At 40.3% G+C, this 14,714-nt stretch overlaps 1 protein-coding gene across 1 annotated transcript; it reads left to right on the top strand.

The window, feature by feature from the left end:
- The first annotated feature begins 12,963 nt into the window (after window positions 1–12,963).
- Window positions 12,964–14,078, top strand: LOC120562815 (zinc finger BED domain-containing protein 4-like). Its single transcript, XM_039806719.1, has 2 exons — window positions 12,964–13,581; window positions 13,664–14,078. Exons 1-2 carry the CDS (start codon window positions 13,364–13,366, stop codon window positions 13,917–13,919), a joined length of 474 nt encoding a protein of 157 aa, XP_039662653.1. The 5' UTR covers window positions 12,964–13,363; the 3' UTR covers window positions 13,920–14,078.
- Window positions 14,079–14,714: the final 636 nt, after the last annotated feature.

Here is a 14,714-nt window from a genome sequence, read left to right on the forward strand (position 1 = left end):
TGGGTCATAAAGTGGACTATCATACCTAGCACTATCATGCTTTTATCTATTTTTTATAGAAAGAGAGAGAGAGTTGGCAGTACACTCACCTTGACTGATTTAATTGTTGAGACAGCAGAGGGGGAGAAAGAGGGGATTCAGGAGCTCTGGCAGGATTCGATCGCAGGCCAGCGGGGGCGCGCAGTAAACCAAACCACCCGACGCCTCTCACAGCACAGACTTGCATATGTTAAATAGTTGTATGTTATACAAGCAGCCCCTGAGCATTTACGTATGCAGTGCCAGAGTTTGTACAATAGGTTAACACGTCTTACATTAAAGTCTCATGTAACTGGAGATTAAGCTAAACAAAAGAAAAATAAAGGAGCACCCTAAAAGACAAACAGAAGGCAAAGAATAGCTCAACAGGACTTCAAGCATTCATAGCTATACCATCAGAGCCGGCCCGACGCATAAGCAAGGGGGCGGCTTAGGACTCAGTGGCTACCAGGGGGCCCCCAGGGGGGGCTTGAAATGTACCACAAGAGAGCTTGTAACAATATATACAATACAAAATTTGGTTCAGTGCCAAGTGAAGTGGCAACACGTTACAATGTGGAGGGCCCCCAAACCAAATCCTGCTTATAGGGCCCCCAAAAGTCTAGGGTCGGCCCTGTGTGCCATACAAAGAAATAATTATAAACACAAGATAGCTCTGGCAAATCTCAGAGTTTCCCAGCTTACATACTCATATTTTGAAAACCAAAATCGGGCTGGAGTTTTAAAACATCAGTAGTGAGCTGGGGGATTCAAAGGAGTCAAATAAATTATTCTTAAAAACCAGAACAGAAGGCAGAAGTTTGGTACAAGCAGGAAATCATTTGAAAGGTAATGTACTTGAAGTTTGTTGAATTAATATTTGTTTTACAATTATTTATTTATTCATGACTTATACTCTGATTTATTCATGACTTATACTCTTATTTATCCTTTTTGTATAGTTTTGTTTATTTCTAATGCACTTAGTAGATGGTAAGAGCTGTAATGTATGGTGTGTTTAGACTGCGACCATGTGAACCAAGAAGAGGGACTGAAAAATAGGCAATTAAGAATTCCCCAACCAAATTAAATCTAGTGAGAAATGACTTTCTTGTTGATTTAATCCTGTCTGAGGCTTAGATCATTAAGATATAAGGGTGGATATAAGGCTGCTCTATCTACAGAGAAAGCATTAGCGGGAGGGAAATGTCAACATGGCATGCACATACTGTACAGTCACGGGTTAAAGTGGGCTGAAACGATCCTAAACTACTTTTGGGCACCTTCGATTAATAAGTAAATTATTCTGATTTGTAATTTCATCAGTGTGTCATTCACGCACCGCTGTGAATTGCAGCGATGCACAGCCATGAGTCCATGTCAGAAGTTAGTTCACGTCTGTAATAACAGCAGGACAGTCGAGTGTCTGTTTTCTAAACAGCTCAAGTCAGTTGAGTGAAGTCATGATAATGTTGTCGGTAGCCTACCGGTTACAAACAGGCTCGGCAGGGAACGGCACGCTATAATGCTGACGAATTCTGTGTGTTTGTGCTTTTAGCTGAGCTAGACCCAAAAATATACGGTTAAAACAGATTGGTGGGGGCGGCCTCTAGCTCACCCAGTAAGAGCGTGTGCCCCATGTAGACTGAGTCCTATAAATTCTGTCCGCAGCGGCGCAGGTTCGAATCCGACCTGCTGTGTGTCATCCCCCATCTCTTTCCCCCCTTTCCTGTCTATCCACTGTCACTATATAATAAAGGGAAAAGCCCCCCCCCCAAAAAAAAAAAACTGATTGGTGATGCTGTTTTGCCCTCATTGTTCTCTGTGAAGTTTGCTGGAAGTGTAATGCAGCTTTTATGTGAAGTGAGCACTGCGCCAGACTCACTTTAAAAAATACTACGTTGTTTGTCAGCATTGCTACCAGTCACATTTGGAGGCTGCATAGTGTGCTTTGATTAATTTGGCATGCAGTCATATGATAGTATGGGGGTGGAGCAGTGGATATGACACATGCCTATGGGGTGGGAGATCTGGGTTCGATTCCCACTGCAATGCATCAGCCAATGTATCCCTGAGCAAAACAGTTAACCTAGCCTAGAAATCTAGATGCACCCTAGCAGCAGCAAATTTAATTTGCAGCCAGGGGGGTCTAGGCACTCTCCGTTGACTTGCGAGCTGGAAAAACCAAACTCTAGTCAGGCCAATCATATCGTGTATAGAGTTGGTGGGTGGGCTTATGGCTGCTGCTGCTGCTGGGAACAGCGGTCTTCTGGAAGACTTGGAGTTAAGCTTTTCTTTGAGAAAAGAACAAAGAACGGCACTGAAATCATTCTTAAAAAAGGAAGATGTGTTCGTTGTTTTGCAGACCGGATACAGCAAAAGTTTAATCTATCAACTAGCTTCGCTACCTTCTTCGTTGCCCTGCCTGTTTGTAGCGCTATCCTAGTGTGCAGACGGAATTTGAAAGACAACCGTTTATCCCACCCCTCGGATTGAGCTCCATCAATGGTGCCAGACCCAACCTTGATGTGGGTCTGGCTTGTCAGGCTACACTTAACCCCTAGTTGCTCCAGAGGCGTACAACCTCTGACATATATAGCAATTGCATGTCGCTTTGGATAATGTAATGTATATATCCAGTTAACCACTTATGCCAAAAGTATTTTCCAGACAATTTAGTTTTCAAAAACAAAGTTGCTACTCTGATTAGCTTAGATTATAAAATGTACTAAATAAAACCATTTGGAACACATTTATAACACACAGATAACACATAACCCCAGCTGACTGTAATGACGCTTGCATAGTAAATACTGGGTTGTCCAAATGTTAGGCCTATGTCTTCCCCTCTGATCATTCCATTGGAAATTTTAAGTGGTTTTACTAATATACTAAAATAAAGGTTAATATCAACCTTTGTAATATATATGTATATCATATGTTTTGTTTGTAAACTTAACTCCTGGCATTTCTCCTGTTGTTTTTCACTACTTTGGAAGGACACGACAAACCAGCTTCAAATGTGTGTTTTAAATAAAAAATTGTGCTTCCCCGATCTTAGGGTTCCCCCACATGCCAAATCACAATTCAACCCGTGTCACTTGAACCCGAACACTAAAGGGCCGTCTACAAAACTGAAGTCAGGCTGGAAGACTTTTTTCTCTGAAATGTAAATAAATAAACTATTCTTATTTACAAATTACTGAAACATTAGTTAAATGGTGTTTACTTGAAATTAAAAGATTAGAAATATCAATTGTGGGAATTGCATTAAGGTTGCACAAGCTGAATTGTATAAGGTTTGTTCCTCACACCATAGGTCACTGGTTCCAAACCTTTTGGTTACCCTATATTGTCAAACAATTTCAATTCAATTCAATATTATTTCAAGTGCAATATCACCATAAGACATGGTCTCAAAACACTGTACAACAGGGAATTCAGTAAAACGTTAGGATTAAAATACAAAAGAATACATTTAAAATCATTGCCGGTATATATGTACATAAAAGTGAAAATAAAAAGTGGTACAAGGGCAAAAACAGAAGATAGAGAAAGTCATAATAATGGTCCATAATGTTTGGAAAAAATTAATGTTTTGAGTTTTGATTTAAAAGTGGTGATAGAGCTGGCTTCTCTGACATATAACGAAAGGTTATTCCAGAGGTATGGTGCTCAATAAGAAAAGGCATGGTGGCCTACCGATATCTTTTTGACCCTAGGAATTTCTAAAAGATTGGTACCCAAGGAGCGGAGTGGTTGTGCGGGGGTATAGGGGTTAATCAGTTCGGCTAGGTATAAGGTTGCAAGGCCATTCAGCGATTTGTAGGTTAAAAGAAGGATTTTAAAATCTGCTCTTGCCTGTATGGGTAGCCAGTGGAATGAGGTTAAGACAGGAGTTATGTGGTCATATTCTGGTCCTTGTCAATAGCCTGGCTGCTGCATTTTGGACGAGCTGCAGGCTTCTAAGTGAACGTGCAGGGAGGCCGGAAAACAGGGCATTGCAGTAGTCTAACCTAGAACACACAAAGGCATGAATCAGAGTTTCTGCATCGCGCTTTGTTAAAATCGATCTAATCTTTGCAATATTGCTCAGATGATAGAAAGCAGTTTTTGTAACAGACTTAATGTGATCTCGGAAGTTTAGCTGAGAGTCGAAAATAAATCCAAGGTTTTTAACAGTTTTGCTCACAGTAATGTCGCAACCATCTATGCGCACAACAAGTTCTTCTGAGTTCTTGCACTTGGAAGGCCTTACTACCAGGAGCTTTGTTTTATCAGTATTCAACAGTGAGAAGTTTCTGCACATCCATCTCTTAATTTTGAATAGGCAGTCCAGTTTGTTCAGTTGGTTCAATTGGGTGGGGTCATTTGCACAATGCCTTCAGTACACCTTGTCACAGGTTGCATACGAGCTATGAGGAGTTCAACCAGGATTGATGCTAGTTAGCTAGTTTAGAGTAGTCTGGATCAACGGAAGTACATTTCCAGGATAATTGCCTGATGTCCCTCACCTTCCACTCTTCTCTGTTGCCGTTCTCAAACTACGTTCGCTTCGGGAAACAACAACAAACTTCGAGCTAGCACGCTACACGCTGAAAAAGTTTTGAAGGAAATTTGGATCATGCAATAAGGCAGGTCTGCTTCATTCTTTCAGGGAATGATTGTAAAGATTTACAAAGAATATGTTTACGGCATTAATCTAATAGACGTTTTGGGACCGATTGGTGGGATTGCTGTGGACGGAGTACACACTGCGATACACTGGTAAGAGCAAATTCTGCTTAACCATGTATTCAGCTAATTTACATAGCTCACGTTACTGTATTGTGTGAACCGTTAACTTTATTTAATATTTTATGTGGCGTTTTCTTCTGCGGGGTGCAAATGTTCCACCAAAACAAGAACCTTCCAGAGAGCATTTTGCAGAGTCTCCCGCGCTGCGTCCGGAGTTTAGCAGCGCACAAGATGATTGTGATTGGTTTAAAGAAATGCCAACAACCCAGAGCGTATTTTTCTCCTATCCCAGAATATGAAAGTGTGAAGTAACCAGACCTCACTCCACAGCGCTGTGGAGATAGGTCTGGCAATGCAAGACTAGTTTAGAGTCCTGAAAAGGTCAAACTCTCCAGTTTCACAATAACATCATAGAATTCAAGATGTACCAAATGGCAGACAGAAAAAAGTTAGCTAACTGGTACACATAGAGGAGCATTTAGCAGCTACAGACCCAAATATCTCCCTCCAGAGACCTAAACAGAGCTAAAAGAAAGTAATGGACTCACATAACAGTCACCAGAAACACGACTCCAAATGAATGATAATGTTGCTCTGTACTTGCTAGTTAACAAGTTTGCCATATCAACTTAAACGTTTATGTCTGTGTTGTCTTTACAGGATGTTTCTGTTGCATTCATGTGGCCAAAAACGCATTTTAATCAAGAATGAACGTTCAACAAATGTTTTTTTTTTCCTTTCTTCTTTCCTTCTCATCTTATTAACCATTTTATGGCCCCGTCAGATTTTTCTTGCGACCTCTTGGAGGGTTCAATGCTAAAGCTCACGTAGCAGGTAAAGGGCTGATTCTATGGTTCTATAATAACGCATAGACCATTTATGGCAGCTGGGAATGGGGGGGCTCTCTTAATTTCTTAGCTTGATCCACCATCTTTAATTAAGCATTAGAATTAAGCAATAGGTCACGACAGGCCAAGGTATGCTGTTATTATATAACAGCTAATGGGTGTTCGGCCCGATGGGAAGCGGACTGAAGTGAGCTATTGCTTTAAAAAAATGGTCACATTCCAATTTAAATAGATTTGCATTAATAAATAATAATGTACACAATAAAATAGGCCCTCCTGAGCTGGCTGACTGCCTGCACATCCCAAGGTGGTTGATTAGGAATGTAGGGAACGTTAACCTACACTAGCACCTAGCGTAGGCTATTTCTTTTGCTTAACGCTAAAGAGTTAGATTGGATTCACCAAAGTCACATAACACAAACAAAAAAAGTTCCCCATTGGAAAGGGCTGTCTGACGGCAAGGTAAAGCCATGAAAATATTCTTAATATAGAGAACACTTAAAGACATACTTTGCACCAGCTATCAGTTTGTTAGTCTAATGTTCTTTTCTCAGATGCAATACTTGTTGTGCAAAGGAATCAGAAGTCATAGCCGAGGTACGTAGTTACAAAAAACGGTGGAAAATGTTCAGAAAAAGCATCTGTCTTGTTGGTGTGGTTTACCTGCTGAGAAAAGCCAACTTTTTCAATCTAAAAAGAGGGCACTGGTCTAATGCATTGCAAATACAAATAGGTATCGACCCACTGAGAGGAGGAGAGGAAGAGGGAGGAGGGTGGGGGGAGGAGAGGGGCGGATGATGAAGGTCAAAGGAGGTGTGTGCTGCATTCGCTCATACCTTTGTCAAAGAGGCAAATACACGTTCCATATTTAACCACATTACTTGGGACCAGAGAGGATAAAGAGAAACTGGATGCCACAAGAAACACTTCTCTCTCTTAATGCAGACAAACTCTTCCCCCAGCCCAAGGACAGTCATTACCTGAGGTGAAAGATGCAGCATGTGTGTTAGGGGAAGAGATGCTTATACTGGCGTTGATCTTGAAAGGGCCTGGGCGATCGATCGGTTTAAGCTCCCTGCAAAAGAGAGAAATCAATATGTTTTTAAAGGCGAAGTAGGCTGCATGTGGTGTATGCGTGTGGGCTTCATTGATACCGCCAGACGCGTTCAGAGAGAGAAGCTGTTCCTGAAAAAGAACGATCACATTTCGAGGTCAAGTGGTTTCATTTCCAATACTTATCTACGAAATCATGACACTTCTGAGAGATATGTACATAAAAAAGCATCTGCGTGTTTATATAAGAGTTGGGTTCCCATTATTACAGCAGAATACTGGCCAGTGTTTGAGAGGCACAAATGACACACCGACAGGGGAAAATCAATAGTTTCCAGATGGAGAAAGTTGTGCAAAATCTACATCAGGATTAGAAAGAGAGAAAGAAAGAAGCCGAAAAACCTGTGACTCTGAGGAAATTAGTTGCTTTTTTAAAGACAGTAATGCAATCAGTCTCATCGTTAAACAGAAATTGCCTGCAGAGGTTCAGCTCAAGAAAATGGAGCGGGAAGGAGGTCAACAAGAGCAGATGAGAGAGAGAGAGAGAGAGAGAGAGAGAGAGAGAGAGAGAAAGAAGGGAAATAAAGACAGAGAAGGCAATTTAATTTGTATCAGTCGTCAAAACGATGCTAATCAATATCAAAGACACACTCTTTAACACGTTCTAACTCTCTCATCCCACTCATGTCTCTCAATCTCTCATACATACTAGCAGCAATAATTTACTCTTGAGTTGTTATCTGGGACAGGGAATGCTATCCAGTAGTGGAAGGAGGAGTGAAGAAAAACTCACACAGATCTGACACTGACACCAACACACACCATTGTAACTGGTGGTGGAGAGAAAGAAAAAAGAAAATCTAAACAAACAATGAAACCAAGTGATGATGCGTAAATGAGAGCAATAAAGAAAGGTGCGTGTAGCAAATTGTGAGAACAAATTGAATCAATAATAGGAGAAATGAGAGAGGCACCCAAAAATATTGACATAATTCCTTCGAAGATCCTGCAATAACACAGTATTTAAAATAAAAGTTGAGCCTGATATTTGACTAAAAGACATAAAAATGGAGGGGTAATGGTTGGATTTGATGATAGCTGTCACTTTGTTTAAGTGCAATGTGCACTACTTTTGACTGGATGAAATTTGAGAAAAGAAACCAGCCTGCCCTCTAGTGGTCAAAGATAAACACATACTGGCTGGTCAGGGCTGAACTGCAACCTGACCAATATCTAAAAAAGCAGTGGTGTAAGTAGAGCTAGGAAATTATCGATATTATATTGCTATCGTGATATGAGACTAGATAGCATCTTAGATTTTGGATATTGTAATATGGCTCAATGATTTTAAAGGCTGCATTACAGTAAGGTTTTGTAATTTTCTGAACTTACCAGACTGTTCTCACAGTTCTATTATTTGCCTTTACCCACTTAGTCATTATATCTACATTACTGATGATTATTTATCAAAAATCTCTTTGTGCAAATATTTTGTAAAAGCACCAATAGTCAACCCTACAATATTGATATTTGATTTTCACAATATGGCTCAGTCTTAGAGGAAAGTAACTATCTCAAGCACTGCACTCTTGAGGTTCTTGTATTTCAATTGTATGACAGTTTATATTTCTCTTCATTTAAGATGGAAATATAGTCCTTTTTATTTATATTTTCTTCACAGCTTTAGTTAGAAATTACCCAACAATTAGTCATTACAAACTCCTACTGGCAGTATTTAAAGCACATTATAATTTAAGAAATAATATAATACATTTAATAATAGAACACTCTGAAAGGGATCCTTCTGCATTATGAATAATTTTCTTTTGATACTTAAGTATAGCTTATAATACTTCCATACTTAAGTAACATTTTGAATGCATTTTTTTAACCTGTAATTTAGTAGTCTAAATTAAATTGCAGTATGCCTACAATTATTCAAGGGATCTAAATACTCTTTCCACAACTGTTAAAAAGTAAATAACTACATCATTGCAGGACATTTTTTATAGGTAGAGAAAAACAACACTGTACAGTACTATCTTGTTAATATGATATGAGCATGCACTGCTGCAGTCAGCAGTGTTGCTAAGTGCTGGTATTTATGAACGCTTTATTGATCTTAAACATACAGACTCACAGCTTGTTATGGCTGGAGCTCTGTGGTCAAAAACACTGGGTGTGTAAGACAACTACAGTTTATGGTACAAGTAGGCCATTTAAAAAATAAGCCCAGCTAAATCTAAATAGGATTATGGTGTCAATTCCTTGGAAAACAAAAGAACTGCATTAATCCAAACACATGGGGTGAGGTATCATGTTTGGAGCTTAGACATTTGGAAAAATCTGTAAATTGTTCCAGAGTTCAAATTTTCAAAAAGTGTCCCACTTTAACAATCCTTTTCTATAAACATCAACACCCTTACTACAGCATGCAAAAGAAAAAAATAATTAAACACAATGTCAAATGACAAACAATGTCCTAAAACCAGGTGTTTTACAGGTGCTACTGGTGAAATGGGCCACCTTATATTATGATACAAAAGACAGACACTGAAAAAGAGGGGCGCTTTCAACATTTAATGACTTCAAATAACACAGCCTAATAAAATATAACATCAAAAGTTTAGCATCTCTAGAACATCCTTTTTCTCCTTGCACTACTGCTCTTCTGTTCCCTTCCCTTGGATTTAAATTTTTTAAACTATTCATACATACATACATATACACACACACACATATATATATATATATATATATATTCTTTTTTTTTTCTTTATATTATACATCTTAGTTCTGTACTCTGGGAATTACTGCCTTTTCCTTTTGCATGGTAGAATAGCTAGAGCTTTCTGGATTGAAATGCTTCTTCGCTTAGTTCCAGCAACCTAGCCGACATATTTAAAGAAATATGATTTCTCAAAATGACAAAGAGCAGTGTCCCCCTTTTTGACAATAAAAGTGTTCCATTCTAACAGCAGGCTAGGCAACTGGTAAAAAAGAACACTACCAAAATAATTATTTTAGAAAAAGGTGAGGCTTAGGAGTCGGTAATAATTTGCACATATGCAAAACCAGAAAATTACACATTTTTACAAGTTGCCATTATACACTACATTTCCCACACACCGGTTAATCCGACTGAACATCTACCTGTTCTCAATTTGCCGTTATTTCCTACTTTAGGGCTCAATTCCCCCATTTGTATCAGTTTGGGTAGCCTAACTTTAGCTGCTGTTCTGTGGTTTTATGTTTGATAATCCTCAGAAAGATGGCTGAGATCCTGAAAGCCTGTTCTTGACCAGCTACCATCTGAATAACACACCGGACGCAAAAATGTTTGACAAGCCAATGTTAGCAGTTAGCCATTTCCCCCTGTAGAATCCCTTCACGTTAAATCTGAGTATTTCAACAGCAGTTTAGCTAATTATATCCTGCAGCTGCTGGGTACCAACTTGTTACACATAGTTGTTCTTCAAAAGAAAGACTTTTAAATGTCTGCTGTAGAAGATAATCGTCCATGAGGACCGCAGTTACTGACTTCTGTCAATTACGTCCAGCAAAAGCCGCAGGTGTTTCTTCTACTTTAATTGGCCAAGGCTTTGGGCATGCGCATGTTTTCCTACACTCAAGGCACTCTCCAGGGAGCGCAACTAAAACACCATTTAAAAAAGTTTTATATCCAACTCTGACCCTGAAATTGTAGAATAATGATAAATAATAGCAACAACCAGGATTATTTGATGCCATGCATTAAAGGGGTGATAGAATGCAAAACTGATTTTACCTTGTCATAGTTGAATAATGACAGTTTAGTGGGTAACTAGGACATACATAGAACCTCTAAATCCCATTGACACCTCTTTTCTCTGCAAATCTCACTATTTGAAACTGCCTCTGAAAACGGGCGAATCTCAACAAGCCTCATAGTTTACGTCAAGTATTGCGGCTCCTCCTCATTTGGTCTAGTCTGTGTTTATCACGCCCCAACATTTGCATAGGCTACACAACAGACCTGAGATCAGTTAGTCTTCTGAATCTAGGTCGTGCAGATCTCAGAAATTGTATACATTGTTCATATGCTATTTTACCATTAAATTCACTTCTGAGACTTTTTTATGCGAGAAATCAACTATGTAGTGGTCAAATACGGGCCGTTTTACGAAAATTGATGTCTAATTGCAAATTTTGTCCGACTGTGTGTCGGAGTTCAGAGGCTGGTGCTGCCTGTGTAGCTGCCTCGCCGCCAGGCCTGCCTTTCTTCACAGACCCCGGCCTGCTGTGAGGTACATGGAGCTCAGTCACGGCTGGCAACCCACAGCACTCCATACCCGCGCAAAGTCACTGTTTTGGGCTAATGGACTACGAAACGCCGCTGCTCTGACAGAGCTCCAGGGCCTCCAACTCCCCTCTTCCTGCTAGCTAAATGCCCGGTGTATGTGAGTGAAAGCGCGGTCAGCGCGAGCTGAGCCATGCTACGTCTCTTACCCACAGGTTCCCGTTACTATTTGAATGTGTGTAATATATATATGTTGAGTTAATTTAAACAAACGATTGGGGAAATAAAGCCGCTTGTCCGTGAGTCTCATTTCGATAGCCCCCCCGCCGGATGGAGCTCTATCAATGAGAGCTAGCTAGTTCTCCTTTAGAATTCCTCTGGAATTCATGAAAATTCATTAACTTGAAATCGGACACCGTTGTTAGCTTTATAAGACATTTAGTTAGATGTTGTGTAAGCGGCGTGACAAAATTCAAACTGTAAATATACTCGAATTAAGGCGAAAAGGAAGCTAACTATCCGTGATTTGTAGCTAGGATTGAAGGGACAGTCACAGCTAATGAAACACCTAGCTAGCTAGTCTTCACAAATATTAACTTGAAATCGGACACCGTTGTTAGGTTTATAAGACATATAGTTAGATGTTGTGTAAGTGGCGTGACGAGTGTTGGAGCTTGTATCACATTGAAATAAGCAAGTGACTGATGACGTCCGAAGCTTCGAACGTCACTGAAACTCCGGAAGGGTTTGCTGGATTCGAATAAATGGCGCTGCACCGATACTACTCACTCCGAGGAGAGACGGGAGAGACGCGCAGCGCACACCCAGATAAGTTTTGTTGTGTTTCATCGAGTTGACGTGCTTATTTCAGAGCCGTTTATTCAAAATACAACTACTACTACTATCCCCGAATAAGGTAGATGGCTACGTTTTATGGACTGTTGTATTATTAGGCCTATTTATTATTATTATTATTATTATTATTATTATTATTATTATTATTATTATTATTCCCGGCACTGTCATTCAGACAATATTATCTGCTAAATAAAGTAGCCTAAATGCATTAACTAGCCTACCTAGTAATTCAGATCAAATTGGCTATTCTAACAGGCCAGTCCAGGTGTTTCTCTCTAAACAGACACACTCTTTGCATTATTTTAAGGTTCAGTGTTTACTGTGCCCACAAGAACTGGCATACAACAACAATACATCTTCAATGTTGAGGCACCTCCGTGCAAAACACGAAGCAGCAGCAGCTGCAACATCTAATGCTCCACCCAGCGCCAACATTCAAGGCAATGTCCATTCCGGTCCTTCGTTTGGTTTGTTTCATTTCGTTTCATTATTGTGATCATTATACAACACACAGCCTATTAATCTTGTATCACCCCACCAGGAAGGAACACGCACCAAACTGGGCGAAAGGATATCACTAGCTGCAGTCCTCACTCCTTGCAGAAATCACCTTGATCGCCACCCTTGATCGCTTTATATCCTTTAATGTCACCTAATTCAAACACAATGCTCACTTCAGTTTTTAGTTGTGGTGTCTTTCTTCAAACATTATGCTAGGCCTACTTCATGGCTAAGTTGTTTGTCCCAAACACTGGCAGAATGTATTATTTGATAAGGCTCAGAATTCACATTTAAAACATGCAAACACACAAAAAGCAACTGTCAGATATATATTTTATATACATATACATTTGCTGCATAATAATGAGGTAATGAATAATTACTGAATTAATATTGTCATTCATATGATGCTTTGTGTGTGACAGTGTCCAAGAAACTGGAGCTGGATGAAGCCTTGCTGGAGATGGTGGTGGTGGATGCCCAGCCACTTAGCATTGTGGAGAATGCAGGGTTCAAGGCCTTTGTTAATCTCCTGGATCCCACATATGTTATCCCTGGGAGGAAGACCTTGAAGGCAATGCTGCAGAAAAAATATGAAGACACCAAGGAGAAGGCTGTGGCTGAGCTCGGGAAGGCATCCACAGTAAGCCTGACTGCAGACATGTGGACATCTATAAACATGGATGCCTACTTGGCAGTAACATGCCACTATGTCACTGCAGAGGCCAAGCTTTCCACTTTGCTTTTAGGAGTGAGGAAGTTCACTGACACGCACACAGCAGCTAACATCGCTGAAGCAAAGTCAGCCCTTATGACAGACTGGGGAATTACAGGGAAGGTAACAAGCTTGGTGACCGACTGTGCGTCAAACATGATTGCATGTGCTATTCAGTTACATCTCCGCCATGTCCCCTGTTCTGACATGTTTTGGCATTGTCGCAAAAATGACTGCTCTCAGTGTGGCAACACTTGTGGACCCCAGGTAAAGAACTCAATGATAAATTTGGCATTGTCGCAAAAATGACTACTCTCAGTGTGGAAATTCTTTTGGACCCCCAGGTACAAGGAGATGGGGTTCTGCAGTGCAAACTCGTCTCAGGCTGCAGTGGAGAGACTCACCAGGGAATGTGCAAACATCATTCCACCACCACCACCATCACCACCACCACCACCATCCTCACAGGAGTCTTCAGAGCAGGAGGATAATCTCTGGGGCCTGCTTGACAGCCACGTTGGCACACAACGTGTTTCCAACGCAACAGCCAGTGCCATTGCCGAGGTCCAGAGGTAAATTGTTGTGATTGGTGGTTTCCCTACAGACATAAGAAGAATTATAATGAAATAAATTGTATTTTCCTTCTGCTTACAGGTATTTGAAAGACCCACATTTGCCTAGGTCAGAGGACCCTCTTAAATACTGGGAAAGGCACCACCTTGTCTTTCCACATGTCTCTCAAATAGCCATGCGCTATCTGTGCACTCCAGCATCCTCAGTGCCATGTGTGACGGTCTTCTCCAAGGCTGGGGAAGTAGTCAGCAGCCGACGAAACCGCCTCAAACCCAGCACCGTAGAACACATTTTGTTTCTCAATAAAAATCTGGAAAGGAAAACAAGTACAAAATAAGCATTCCCCAAACTGTCATTCACAATCCCCGTTACTGCACAAGTACCTTCCCCAAACCTCCTTTGTACACAAGCACTTACACACAAACGACCTCTTGTATTTCACATAGACCTGTATCACAAGCACTTTCCACAAACCCCTTTATGCTTTCTGAATTGTAGCAACCACGTATATAGCCTATGCCTCTGCTGCAACTGCATTCTATATTTGGTTACTGCTCAAAACGTGTTGCCACGTGTCTAGGTTACTCAGCAATAATTGTAGTAAAACAACTTTGTTGCAAGAATTATTGCGGAATAAACTAGACACGTGTTTGTCATACAGCTATAATAAGCATGATACACCTGCTCCATATGTAACGGTAGTGGGAATCATACCTCAGGCATCAGCGTTGCCTTTCCTCCAACATAGGCTATGTTGCGAGACGAGAAAAACAATTAAAAAGGCACGTGGAGTAGGCTAAGCATTCACAAGCTTCGCTTCATGTCGCTGTGTGCTTACCAATGGCCCGTTACAATTCACTGGAACATCAGCGGTACATGAGTGGCTTGCAATGTATTTGATTAACTTATCAATTAGCCTACCTACATACACCTGTACGTAATTATAAGTAGCAGTAGCTTTTTATTTAGGTGTTCATTTTTTTTAAACATCCTTACATTCAAATCCTGATCACAGTAGTTCATATCATTATATTATATTGTTATATTCAAACGTTCAAACACAGGCTTTATATTTTTAATTCAGTCATGTCATGTTCATGTCATTTAATTCAAGTTCAGTCATGTCATTCCA

Source organism: Perca fluviatilis, chromosome 7 (assembly GCF_010015445.1).
Source record: "Perca fluviatilis chromosome 7, GENO_Pfluv_1.0, whole genome shotgun sequence".
NCBI lineage: Eukaryota > Metazoa > Chordata > Actinopteri > Perciformes > Percidae > Perca > Perca fluviatilis.